The 13,961-nt window shown below is 44.0% G+C and overlaps 1 protein-coding gene across 2 annotated transcripts in view; it reads right to left on the minus strand.

Annotated features, from left to right (window-relative positions):
* The window catches only part of MED14 (mediator complex subunit 14), a 60,262-nt gene extending 46,502 nt beyond the window's left edge, over positions 1-13,760 (minus strand). For both annotated transcript variants that reach the window (XM_084870106.1, XM_084870105.1), the window contains exons 1-4: positions 13,238-13,760; positions 8,631-8,657; positions 5,894-5,999; positions 413-586 (exon numbers count right to left, since the gene is read on the minus strand). In XM_084870106.1, the coding sequence (XP_084726232.1) occupies positions 413-586; positions 5,894-5,999; positions 8,631-8,657; positions 13,238-13,452 (522 nt within the window). In that variant the 5' untranslated portion in view covers positions 13,453-13,760. The remainder of the gene's footprint in view (positions 1-412; positions 587-5,893; positions 6,000-8,630; positions 8,658-13,237) is intronic.
* Positions 13,761-13,961: the final 201 nt, after the last annotated feature.

The raw sequence follows: 13,961 nt of genomic DNA on the forward strand, positions 1-13,961 counted from the left end.
TTCTTCCTGCTCTGTTTATGAAACCACCTTACTGCCACGAGATGATGTCCACTGCTGCTTAGAAGTATAAAATCCAATGCTACTAAGGCAGTCAAAAACCAGCACAGTACATTTAAAACACTTCCCAAAAGCAAGCAGCATGCAGTATTTTCATATGGGAAATAGATGTAAGTTACACCTGCATATCTGCCCTCCCTCAGCGAAAAAAAGTGATCCACCCATTTTCATAGCTGCTCACATTCTGACCCCAATTTACTTAAACAAAACGCAATTTTAGTTATACAGGAAAAAGCAAGTAAATATTTGTTGTGAAAGTATGAAGGTTTTTGGTGGTCTACTTGATATTGTAGTAGTTCCAATGCCAAAGCCTTCAGCTTTTAGGAATGGGGTTGGTGGGAGAGAATGTACTTACCCTAATGCAGGTTGGCAGCCGTGGGTAAGACCCAGTAGTCAATACATCAATGGCATACGGGATGGCAAAACTAGGTAGGCGTGCATGGACCAGGGCATCTCTAGCTAATGAGGCCAAGCGATCAGCAGTGTCCACAAACAAGATGGCTTGTTGGTCTAAAAAGCTCGAGATCATCTTTAAAGCAAAGGGTAAATGCATTAATTACGCTTCCTTGGAAACCAGCAACTTTTCACTTCAAATATCATTGATTCCTTTCAGAGTAAACTTCAAGGGGAATTAATATAGGTATTTGCTGTTATAAAATATTTCTTCTAAACATTTCCAGCCCTGGCTGGTGTGGCTCACTTGGTTAGAGCGTCATCCAGGGCACCAAAAGGTGGTGCGCCGCGGGATGCTGTGGGAGGCAGCTGACTGACGGTTCTCTCCCACATCGATGTATCTCTCTCTCTTCCCTTCCTCTCTCTTTCAAATCAATTAAAAACAAAACAAAATATATCCTTAGGTGAGGATAAAAAAAAAATTATTAAAAAGTAATTTCCCCCAGTATCTTTTTGAAAGCAAGAACCTTCTATTAATTTTTTTTAAAATATATTTTATTGATTTTTCACAGAGATGAAGAGAGAGGGATAGAAAGTTAGAAACATCGATGAGAGAGAATCATCGATCAGCTGCCTCTTGCACACCCCCCACTGGGGATGTGCCCGCAACCAAGGTACATGCCCTTGCCCGGAATCGAACCCGGGACCTTTCAGTCCGCAGGCCGACGCTCTATCCACTGAGCCAAACCGGTTCCGGCAAGAACCTTCTATTAATTTAATTCGTTTCTTCATCCTTAACATTCCAGATACACACTATCACATTAGAAAACATAAACAGAATAAAATCCTTTTTACTACTCTTACAGACTTCTGGAGTTGGTTGGCGACAAGGAGAAGATGCTGAGATGTCCTAAATTAACTTCCAGAAGGCCAGAGGGTGGAAGCAAGGGACAGAAAGGGGGGTCAACCAGTTAGGTGCAGTGCAAAACCGACTAAAGGCTGCGCAGACTCCTTAGTGTAGGTTGGGATTATTAGATAAACTGCCAGCTGGCTGTTTCAGAGATTATCTAAAAAGAGAGAAGAGCCAGGCACCTTGAACCCCAAGAACCTCCTCCACTTGTTAAGTCATGGAATTAGCCCTAGCTACACCTTCCCCCACCCCTCTGTCTACAGCGAATGGACAGCCTTTCAGAATGGCTTACATCTTCCCCACCCCCAACTTGCTGTATGCAACCACTGGCAAAACTCCAGGACAGACATGTCTGTCTTTCCTACCTAGACATGCTGCTGGTGGTTTAGACTCCCTGCCCCAGACAGTCTTATTTATTTGTTTGTTTGTTTGTTTGTTTGTTTATTTGCTAGCAATAGCCTAATAAATGGCAAACCATCTCTTTCAAAAAGACTTTCAGTTAAAATTTTTAACAGTTGGCATTGAAGTGTGGACTCCTGGACCCAGACGACCTTGGTCTCAATGCTAACTCTGTAACTTAACTGACCCTATAACCTTGGGGAAGTTACTCAATCCCTCTGCACCTCAGTTTTTTCAACTGTGAAATGGAGATGATTTCCAACCTCATGAGACTGTTCTGAGGATTAAGAGTTAATGCAGCCCTAGCTGGTTTGGCTCAGCAGATAGAGTATCGCCCACAGGCTAAACAGTCCTGGGTTCAGTTCCAGTCAAGGACACGCACCTCAGTTGCAGACTTTATCCCCAGCCCTGTTCATGGCAAGTGCAGGGGGCAACCAATCAATGGGTCTCTCTCACATCAATGTTTCTCTCTCTGTCTCTCCCCTTCCCTTCCACTCTCTAAAGATCAATGGAAAAATATCCTCCGGTGAGGAGTAACACAACAACAAAAAGAGTTAATGCATATGAAACCTTTGGAGCAGTGCCAAGAACATATAAAACACGCAATAAACATAGCTCAGTATGAGATCTAGGTCAACTTTATGCCCAATGCTGCCTTTCACAAGGGCATCGGAGCTCTAGGCTCGTTACAAAGCTGAAATCTATTTCCTTGAAACGTCTATCTCCTACTTCTATTCTGGAACAATACTTAGTCTCTCATGCCCTTCAAATCGGGGACGTCCAACCTATTTTCAAGCTAACCATTCCATGTAACTTCCATTAGTCTTCACATCTCCAAATTCCCGACTCCCATCCTTGTCCCACTACCTGCAGATGCTTGTGTGGCAGTGGCCAACTTAAATACGGCATCCAGAATGTATACCACATCATGCCCTACACTTTCTCAGCATTTCCACACATTTTATTATCTGATTGTCACAAGTCCAGGAAACAGACAAAACCATACAATCACCATCAGCTTAGAGATAAGAAAACTGAGGCTTAGGTTAAGACACTTGCTCAAAAAAAGTCAGTCAATCAGAGACTCTATCTACAAACGTTTCTTCCAACTCTATTAGACCAGCAAAGCCCAGCAGTGCAAGTGCTACCTTCTGAGACTAGTGGAAGGGACCCAAGTTTTGCCATCCCAACATATACTTTGGGGGATATTTTAAGCTGGTTATTTTTAAGAAACAAGGAGAGAACCTCGCCTGTCTAAAGGAATTTGGATGGAAAAGCCTGTTTAAGGAAAGGGAGCATCACCTTAGCATCATAATGGAAATGAGATGTGGCAGACAGGGAGGAATCCGGCAGAGCCTGTTTGTTGGGCTCCCCTCTGCGCCCCATTGTTTCTGGGTGGCCCAGCAAGAATGTTTACCACGCTTGCTCTTTCCCAGCTACCTGTAAATTGCCTGCTTTTTCTCTCTGAAACACCAGGCCCCTGCCTCCCTCTCCTTTCCAAAATAGCATATAAACCTCCCTGCCCAGCGCGTCCTCCAGTCTCAGTCTTATGTAACCTCCGTAGGTACAGATTAATACATTTGGACATTTTCTCCTATTAATGTCTCATGTTAATTTGGTTATTCGCCTAATCAGAAGAACTTAGAAAGATGGGAGGAATATTTTTTTGCGCCCCCACACTAGTAAAATGGATTTCTATTAATGCCACCAACACTTTATTAGAAGCCATTGCTAGCACACAGCAAGCTCGGAGTTAACTAAAAGGCCTTAATCTTTTGTTCATGAATCTTTATGAATCTCTAATAAGCAAGATCTGCTTTCCCATCCCAACGTAATGCAGGACTGGAATGTGTCTGATTTTAACATATTTAGAACCATTTTTAATCTTCTCTCAACTTCTGAACTGGTTTTTTACTCAGATTTAGGTCCCAATTCTCCCTTTACACTAAAAATGCTTATCAGGCCAAAGCCAAGGCCAAAGAACAGCAAAGACCTGCCTCCAGGAAGACATGCATCAACCCCAATGGGGTGCCACAGTGTATCCAGCCCAAGTCCCTCTACCCTAAACATGGGCAATTAGTGAAACACTCTAAACCACCTTACTCAACTCAAAATATACTAACTCCAGCTACACTCCTTTGTCTTGGAAATCAAATGCAGAAAGACGAAAACTTTAGTTCTGAGTAACTTATTAGTGACTCCATGTAGGCCCCTAATGATCAGCACGTTCGATTTTTTTCTTTTAAGTACTCACATACCAGCTGCTAATATGGCTAATAATCTTCCTTTAAAATTTAACTGAGCACCAAAGAGATATTTCTCTAAGAAAAATATACAAATAGCCAAGAGCACATGTTCAAAACCATTAGTCATCCTAGAAATGCAAACGAAGCCCACAATGAGCCGCTCCGTGCCACCGACCAGGACAGCTGGCATCAGAATGCCACACAAGAACAAGTGTCCGCAGGGAGAGAGGAGCCCTCCCCTCCCACCGTGCTGGCAGGAATGTCAAACGGACAAGCGTTTTGGAAACAGTTGGCAGGTCCTCAAATAATTTAACACAGTTACTATATGACCTATAAGTCCACTCCTAGCTATACACCCGAGGGAAATGAAAACACATGTCCACACAGACCTGTACGTGAATGTTTATAGCAGCATTATTCGTAATAGCCAGAAACTGGAAATAACCTAAGTGGCCATTAACTGGTGAGTGGATAAACAAAAGCCATACAATTCAGCTACAGGAAACAATGAAGTGCCACTACATGCTATAATATGAGTGAACCCTGAAACCATTATGCTTGGTAAAGGACAGTCACAAAAGCCCACATATGATTATTTCAATTATATGAAGTGTTCAGGAGAGGCAAATCTATAGAGATAGCAGATTATTGCTTGCTGAGGGCTACGGGCAGGTAGCTGGGGATGGCAGCTAAAGAGTAAGTGATGAAAATGTTCTAAAATTGACCGCGGTGATGGTTGCATGTTCCTGTGAATACACTAAAAGCCACCGAATTGTGCACTTTAAATGGGTAGATGGTATGGTATGTAAACTACATTTCAATAAAGCTGGGTTTTGTTTTTTTAAATAGCTCTAATAGAATAAGAGATATTTCTCTTTTTCTTAGATAAAACATTAATCAGACTAAACTGTATATTTATACACTCAGCTATACATGTAATATGTCTGGCATGGCTAAAGATCATGATCTATTAATCTCAAGCACCTCTAAAGACACTGAATAATCATTAGGTTGAGAACAGAAGTGTCAAAACACAAATAATCCTCTAATTCTCTAGCTGATGAACTTTATCTTTGACATAAACACATCTGTATCTGCATCCACAAAATGGAAACAACATAAATTCAATGAGACTTTATCAGAATTACTTATTTGAATAGCCAATTCAAAATAAATAACAACACTATACTATGAATCAGTGAAAGATGAATGCAATATGGCTTGATATCAAAACTAAGAGTTTTGGTTTTTGTTTGATATGTTATTGAAGCACACCTCAGTAGTAACAAACAGGTAACTTAAATACCCATAACTTGGGATTTAATACCATTTTGAACTGAACACTTCGATTTGATATACTTTACTAACACCTAACTTTTCACTGAACATCTTAACCTGTGCTCAGTAAATGTTTGGAGAAGGAGTAGATGAATAAACAAACAGATATATGCCGTTATCAGCTCTGTGACCTTGAAGGAGCCACTTAACTTCCAGGAAACTTATTGCTTCCTCGTTTGTAAAATAAGAGATACTGACTGTCAAGCTCACAGCGTCAAGAATCAACAGGCAAAATATAAGGGAGTACTTTGCAAACTAAGGAACCATACAAATATAAGTTAACCACTCCCCCATTTAGTCAAAGCCTCTTAATTAATATCTTCTGGTTAATGATGTCTCCAGATATTGCCTAGTTTTCTTTCTGTCCATAAGCAAATACTAAGCTTCTACAGAAATATATTATACATTATCATCAGAAATATTTTTCACATAAGTAATGTTTCTCAAATCAGTGTATGTCAGTTAAAGCTAAAATTAGAATCTCTGTCTATTGTAAATTAACATTCCACAAAGTTTTTTTATATAAAGTAAAATAAAAAGTTTAACTCACCGCACATTTTTCCACTTTGCCAGCATTATTGGCCCATTTTACTAAAGCTAGTAATCGAACAAAGAGCTGACGTGTCCGGCTAGCAAATTGTACTATTTCTATTTTCCTATAAAAATAAAACAATTCTTAATAAATCAGCATATTTAAACGAGAACTTCACAGTTTATTTAATCTGAGCTAAAGTATGTCTCAATCTTTGTTTAAAACCATTACAACAAAATGAACCACTTAAAAATATTTATCTAAATACATATAAATTATTATGTTTTATATACCACCTGCATATGCTTTATTATCTGTCATAAATTCAAAAGAATGTTTTAGCAATAAATCACATTTAAAAATTAATTTTATATTGCAATAAAAGTTGTTTGCTAAAATATAGTAAACTCATAGATATAAAGTTACTATATAGACATCAACTGGGTCACAGAGGGGACCAAATTAGGAATTAGGAATTTTATAATTGAAATTATGAGTTATGCATTAGTAACCTTTTGGTAAGAGGAAAGAATTGAAATAGAGCTCACAACTGTATTATTCCTACAAAAGCAAGGGCACAATTTAAAATTAAATAATAAAAGAATTTAGCCATGCAACTGTACCAAACGAATTTCAATGATAAACTTAGATATTCAATTAGCCAAGCAAAGAAAGTAAGTTGAGTACTAAAAGTAAAAACTATGTCTGTCCATACTATTTCTATTCTATGCCCACTATAATCCTTTTTTTCTCAATGCTTATTCATCTCCTTATAAAGTCTTTAAAGCTTAATTAAAGGCTTTATGTTGTCAATCGATGTATTAGCTGGACCTCTCAACTTCATGTCATCTACAGAACTGATAATCAGACCTCTCAGGGTTTACCTACGACACTGAAAAGCATCTTTGATGGGCCAGGACCAAAGACAGGACCCAAACAGCACACCAGGCTCTCTCCAATTGGGTTCTGACCTGTCAATCTTAGTACAGCTGTTCAATGACCTGCAGATCCGATCCACATCTCTGCATCTCGCCAACAGCAATACTATGGTACAAGGTACCAGAATAAAATGTCTGCTGAAGTATAATCCTGACTGAAGACTAGAGAGTTGAGCTCCTATTGAGAGCACACATATGCCCGAACAGTGTGGCTCAATGGTTGAGCGTTGCCCTATGAATCAGGGGATCACGGTTCAATTCCCAGTCAGGGCACAGGCCCAGGTTGCGGGCTTGATCCCAGTGAGGGGGTGTGCAGGAGGCTGATCCATGATTGTCTCTCATCATCAATGTTTCTCTCTCTCACTCCCCCTTTCCCTCTGAAATCAATAAAAATGTTTTTTTTTAAAGGCACACATAGCCCACAAATAACCTGACAGGCTTTCTTTTTCTTCTTTTCTTTTCTAATATATTTTATTGATGTTTTACAGAGTGAAAGGGAGAGGGATAGAGAGCTAGAAACATCGATGGGAGAGAAACATGGATCAGCTGCCTCCTGTACACTCCCCTCAGGATGTGTCTGCAACCAAGGTAGATGCCCCTGACCAGAATCAAACCCAGGACCCTTCAGTCCACAGGCTGACGCTCTATCCACTGAGCCAAATCGGCCAGGGTCTGACAGGCTTTCTTAAGGATCAGCCAGCAATATTACTGGAAGTATAAGGAGAAGAATCAAGGGGGCAAATACAGTTGTGACTTCTGCCAGTGAAGGATCCTAAAAGAAAAAATGGGCAAGCCTCACAGGCAAGAGGGACACGGCAGGATGTTAAAGGTGCATCATGATCTGGCAGCACCTCAGCACAGGGGCTCAGCACTGACTGTCCCTCTAAGGCTCCTCTTCCAGGACAAGCCTATTTGTACGTCAGTGATCTGGCTTCCCCCTTCGGCCCACCGTACCGCGGGTCTTTACACCGTGCTTTCTCGCCACGCCGTCTCAGGGAGAGGTTCTCCAGAGCCCTGCCCACCCGCGAGTGGACAGCACACATCCTGACTTTCATTTCCATGTCCCTCCTGTAGAACTGGCCAGCCAAACCGTAACGCAGGCACGCTTCACTTTTCCTTTCACCTCTTTCTGATCTATGTCTCATTCTATCAGAAAGGTCAGTTGAGGGTAGGGGGAGAGTGTAATTATCAATAAAGGCTAAAATCCTCTCCAGTGGCTTGGCATTTAAAAGGTTAAACTAAGGAGCATAAGAGGTGCCAAAAAAAATAGCCAAACAGCCTATGCTGTAGCCATGCTATCTCCATCACAAGTTTTCTTTGAAACGTAATTTATCTTGCTCCTTCGCTATGGAAACATAATAGTGTTTAGTTGTATCTTAAGCCTCAAACTGCAACTGAATCAAAATCCTCTCAACTCTAAAACAGCAACAATAGTAGGCAAATGTCAAGTCTCTAAAGATATCTAATTGCATCATTGTAGCAAATGGTAAACGAGCAGCCAACTTTTCAAGCCAGTCTATTCCTTAGCTTCTTCCGTTTTGTTTTACAACTTCTCAGGGACTTGACCTGGCCAGTGACTTAGAAAAGGTTTTTAAAACCTAAGATCCACAGCTGGTCTCACACCAAGAATCGTCGGGGATGAAGAAATTACAAAGAAATGATGAGAAAAAATCACGCCGGCTCTCTGGGCCTAGGTTTCCGGTCTGCAGCACTGCCATCATGTCCAGCCGCACTCTCACTCTCTCACACATACATACACACACATACTCATAGATACAGCAACACAGACACAGATTGAAGGTTTTTTTCATACTCACCTTTCCACATCAGATTTCCTTGGCAGTCTGAGAAGAAAAAAAAAAAGAAAATGACTAAATATATGCACACCTTCATTAAAACATGATAATAGTTTTTACTTTGGCCCTATTAACCACGTTAGGTTTCAGAAAAACTAGATAAACAGCCACTACAGGCCTGTGTGGCTACCAACTCTTTTATAAGTTTCCAGCAATCCGGCTATCAGGGAGAAGCTAACAAAGGAGCATTTCTCTCCATTCAAAACGCTTCCGAAGTATTGCAGGAACCTCACACGTTCACGAAGCCCCAGCCTTACATTAGCACACTACAGCGGAGTCAGAGAAAGCGTTATTTTGAGGCCAAAGTGGCCCCCGATGCAGAGCACTACTTAGGTGTCAGTCCCCCCATATCCAGGGGAAGCTCGCCTCCAAGCAGGGCGCCTCCCGGTTTTGTTGTGGGCAAAGCTGGCAGCTGAGCACACAAAAGAGCCAGTGTCCGCCAGGGCTTCGCAGTAATTGTGATGCTGCGTGTGAGCAGATGTAAATTGTTACTTTCAAACAGCTCCAGTAAGGTTTTGGGTCTTCCTAATTTCTTTGTTTCTAGTTAGTCCTCCAGGACTGACGGCCACAACCACCGTCACCATTTCCCCTGGCCGCTAGCACTCTCCACCCACAGATGCTTTGAGAAAGGCCCTGAGCTGCCTGCCTCCTGAGTCACTCCAGGGTCCCAGACTCAATAGCCTGAACTCTGAAGCCTCCCCCAGCAGTGCATCGTTCTTGAAGAATATACCCCGAGACCTTCTTAGACCCTCTTCTCCCACCCACATGCCACAGGTGCAGGCAGACGAAGCCCACCACGAGGGAAAACTATTAAAAGGAGCTCTGGCTGGCAGTCACCTACAGTCCCTATGGCAGACAGTGGGATGGGAGCTGAGATATCCCAGCACTGAAGGAGACCAGGTAGGAGCTGGGAGAACAGGCAGACCAGAGGGTGAAGCAGAAAGTCCAGCTTTGTTGGAAGACAGGAGTAAAAGCAGCTGCTGAGTTCCTCTCCATGTGGAAGCTCTTGAGAGCAGGCCCCTGTCCTCAGGGAAGGAGAGACTGAGAACGACGGGGGCCAGAGAGATAGACAGACAGAGCCTTTGGGGTAGAAAGCACAGCAGTCATCGCTCCAGCTCTCCACCTGTCCCTGAAAGGATCATCCCATGTCACAGGCGGTGTCATGTCAGGGACAAAGGGCAGGCTTTGCTGTCTACATCCCCGCCCCCCAAATTCCTCCTAACCTATTTTAAATTCCTTTCCAGATAACAAAGCCACCATTTGGGGCAAAAGCCTTAAAATGCTACTCTTTTGGAAATGGTAAGTCACAGAAACTTATTTAAACCTAAATGTGGGTTAAGTTTACAAAACTGAAATGCTAGCACTTTCTGATTTTAAAGAGGTTTAAAAAAAATAGGAAGAGTCAAGGCAGAGTATAAACTCTAAGATGGGGGCATGTATATTGGGGGGTGGGGGTGGGAGTGTGTGGCAGGAGGAGGAAGTGGACAAGCAAAGGAAAAAACAGAAATCTGGGGCCTAAACCAAATCACCTTAAATGCTAAGGCTGCTTTTTCATTCCATAGTTCACAGACAAGCATCAAACGTGGCAGAAATAAGACTCTTATAAGAACACTGGTCTTACATTATTAACACATTACCCCTGACAGTTCCTACCTGGAACAAGAAGAAATACATGACTTAGGAACTTCCAAGGTAAGTCCCTAAACCACTGGTCGGCAAAATGCGGCTCTCGAGCCACATGCGGCCTTTTTTCCCCTTGAGTTTTTAGCGAAGGCCAGCTGAGGAGTACCCTAATTAAGTTAATAACAATGTACCTACCTATGTAGTTTAAGTTTAAAAAATGTGGCTCTCAAAAGAAATGTCAATCGTTGTACTGTTGATATTTGGTTCTGTTGACTAATGAGTTTGCCGACCACTGCCCTAAACTAATTTTGGTAACCACAAATCAAGAGAGAAAAAAGCTTATCAAAAGCAACAACGAATCTTCCCATCAAATTCCCCATGATCTACAATGACCATTCTAAAAATCCACTCACTAATGTGTTAAATCAATGAATAATCAGGTAATCCCCTACTGTGTCAGGCACTGTCCTAGGCCCTGGGAAAGGAGCAACCAAATCAAAATCCATCCTCACTGTGCTTCCAGGGCGGGGAGAAACCAAACAAAGCAGTGAGCAGAGGACAGAGTGAGGAGACAGAGCTTCCCAGGACAGTCAGAGAAAGTCTGAACCAAGGCCTGAAGGAGGTGAGAAAGCAAACCTCACAGATTGCTGGGAGCAGGCAGGGCAGGTGAAGTTAGAGGGGAGGGGGGAGGGGGGGAGGGAGGGAGGGAGGGAGGGAGTGCAGGCACAGGTCAATGCAAGGGGTTACCTGATTACTCATCGATTTAGCACATTAATGAATGAATGTGGGGAACACCTGGCCGGAGGGCTGTATCAGGCCCACGAAATCATTTGGTCTGGCCCTGCCAAGACATTAGAGGTGAGTTAATTAAATATCTGACAATAGCAGGCTAATGTTTAAGTTGACAATTTTGTACGGCCTGCAAATGATGTTATAAATATCCAAATGGTCCTTGGCAGCAAAAAGGGTCCCCCACCCCGATAGAGGGCCTTAAAGCCAAGGTGACCACATTCCTGGTTTACCCAAGATAGTTCCAGTTTATGCCTGCTGCTTTGACATGACTACCAACAGCACCATCTTTCATGCCCAAAAGCGTCCTGATTTCAACCATCAATTTTATGGTCACCCTATAAATAGGTGACTATAAAAACGTTTACTCTGAGTGAGGTGGGGAACCACGAGAGGGTTGTGAGCAGGTCTCAAAGGATCATCCTGGCTATTTTTTGGAGGAAAAACCTGAAGAGGGAAAAGGCAGCAGTGAAGATACCAGTTAGCAGACTACTGAAGTAACGTGGGCGAAGGACTAGCCCTGGATGGAAATACTGACAAGCGGTCAGATTCTGAAGTCCAAGATGACAGGCTTGCTGCTGAACTGTACTGTGGGGCTAGAAAAAAGAGGAGCCAGGAATTATCCCGGTATTTTTGGCCGAAGCAACAATAGGAGGAATCGAGATATTATTCCGTGAGACAGGAAAGGTTTGGAAAGATTGAGTGGAAGCAGGAGTTTGGTTCTGGCCTGGACACTTAAATGCCTGTGAGTATTTACATGTAGGCATCTGGCTGGAGAGTCTGGAGATCTATGCTAGAGATCTAAGTACGGCAATCATAGTCATGTAAAGTGTATGGGACTAAAAGGGTATACTTATTCTACAGCAATAAACAGATGTTCGTCTCTTCATAACTAAGTCCTAAAATAGCAAGAACACCACAATAATTCAAAGAATTTCTACAAATCCCTATGGGAAAACAAATTACACAACCACTCAGAGCAGCAGTTTTTAACACTTCGCCAGAGCTAAACATAGGACACATAACCTTCACATACATGAAATTTCCTCATGGACACGCTTGGATTTTTATGAAATCCAACAATAAATGGTACAAAGAAGTATAATACTACAATAATCCCTAATCATGACGTCTTACGTTTCTTATTAGAAAGGAGTAGACTTTTTTCTGTCCCATTCAATAAAGTACAGAATGTGAGAATGATGTTTTACAGGAATGAGGAACCTTTTCAAATTCTTTTAGTCATATGCAAACAAATATTTTAACAAGTTACTATGACAATTTATAGCCTAATATCTATATACTAATTGTTTCCATTGAAAACACTGATCTGTTCTGCAACAGATAAAAGATACAAACTAATATAGATTAAAAACTTGTAATTCTCAACTTTTCCTGAACCTGGAATAAAACATGCAAAATAGTCCAGTATACACGCCACCGAATTTTATAGCGCCTTTTCTCAGCACACTGAAAACCATTCCCGTGCTCTGACCCTCCTCCGAAGGCATACATCCTAATCATGTCCCAAGGCAATTCATGGGTAACTTGATTTATCAATTCTCTTCATACACCAAGAAACTGTAACAGCACACCAGTTACAAAATACCTTTTACTTACACTACCTGCGTTACGATTTCAAATGTTCTAGAAAAAAACCCGGGGTCCAAATTATGGTATTATTGGATACACACTCCAGCTCCCGAGCTCAAGCTTAGTCAGAAGCAATTACAACCCACATCTCAAATGCACCGTCAAGATGCTGTAAAACAGATCTCGCATCTTTGAGATTTTTTTTTTTTAAGCTCGATTATGTATTCCTCAACCCTAACGTTGGGCTCCGGGCTAAAACGCTTCCAGCCCAGAAATCAATCCAGTTCTGCTGGCAACCTGAGCAAGAATCCCCAAGGTGAGGTTCTCAATGCGAGCCTAGCAACATGCATAATTAACAAGTCTTGGTGGCTGCTTCTCCAGAAAGACCCCAAACGCCAAGCCTCTGTCCTCCCTCCGCCTCCGCTACGCCCCGGGAGCTCAGCGCTCCGAGCAGCCGGCACAGGAGAAAACAGCAGCCTCTAGGGGAAGACAGCGGTGCTGGCCCCTCCGCCGCTTGGGCGGGAAGGGGAACTGCGGAGCGGGCATGGGATCGCGGCACTTACAGGTCCGTCAGCACCAGGAGCTCCGAGTAGGCCCGGTGCAGCAGAAATTCGATGAGGGTGCTCAGCCGGTAGCCGGGGCTCGCCGCGGCCGCAGCAGCAGCCGCCACGGCGGCTCCAGGGGGAGGAGGCGCCGGCGCTGACGCGGGGCCGCTGCTGCCTCCGCCGCCGCCTCCGGGCGGGACCAGCTGGTGGTTCTCCAGCTGCACGGGGGGCATGGCGGCACGGGGTCGGGCGAGGCGCAGCGGCCCTGGAGCCTCCCGGGGGGCTCGGTCGCCGCGCCGAGGTGGGCGCGGGCAGAGTCAGCCGCCTACCGCCCGAGCGCTTCTGAACAGGAAGCCGAGCGCCGGGCGCGGAGGCCCGCCCCCATGAAGCAAGGAGCCCGCCCGCCCCAGGGACAGCAGCGAGGGGCGGGGGGAGGGCGGGGAAGCGGGACGGCTGCCGCAGAGAAGCTGCGCCTCCGCCACGGATCAGAGTCCGCTTCGCCAGGCAGCCGCAGCAACCATATTGACGGCCCAAAGCGGAAGTCGATAGCAGACCGGAAGGGGAACCTGCAGGGGGACTTCCGACAGTTCCTGGCCTTTCTCCAGGCCGTTGGGCGCCAGGACGCTCGCGGCGGGGCGGAGGCAGGGCGGAGGGAGGCGGGGTTCGGGGAATAGGCGGGGCCGAGGCGCGAGCGGGAAAAGCGGAAGCGCGGCCGCGCGCCACCGGAAGCGGCTGTGTGGGC

The sequence above is a fragment of the Pipistrellus hanaki genome (assembly GCF_964339955.1).
Source record: "Pipistrellus hanaki genome assembly, chromosome: X".
NCBI lineage: Eukaryota > Metazoa > Chordata > Mammalia > Chiroptera > Vespertilionidae > Pipistrellus > Pipistrellus hanaki.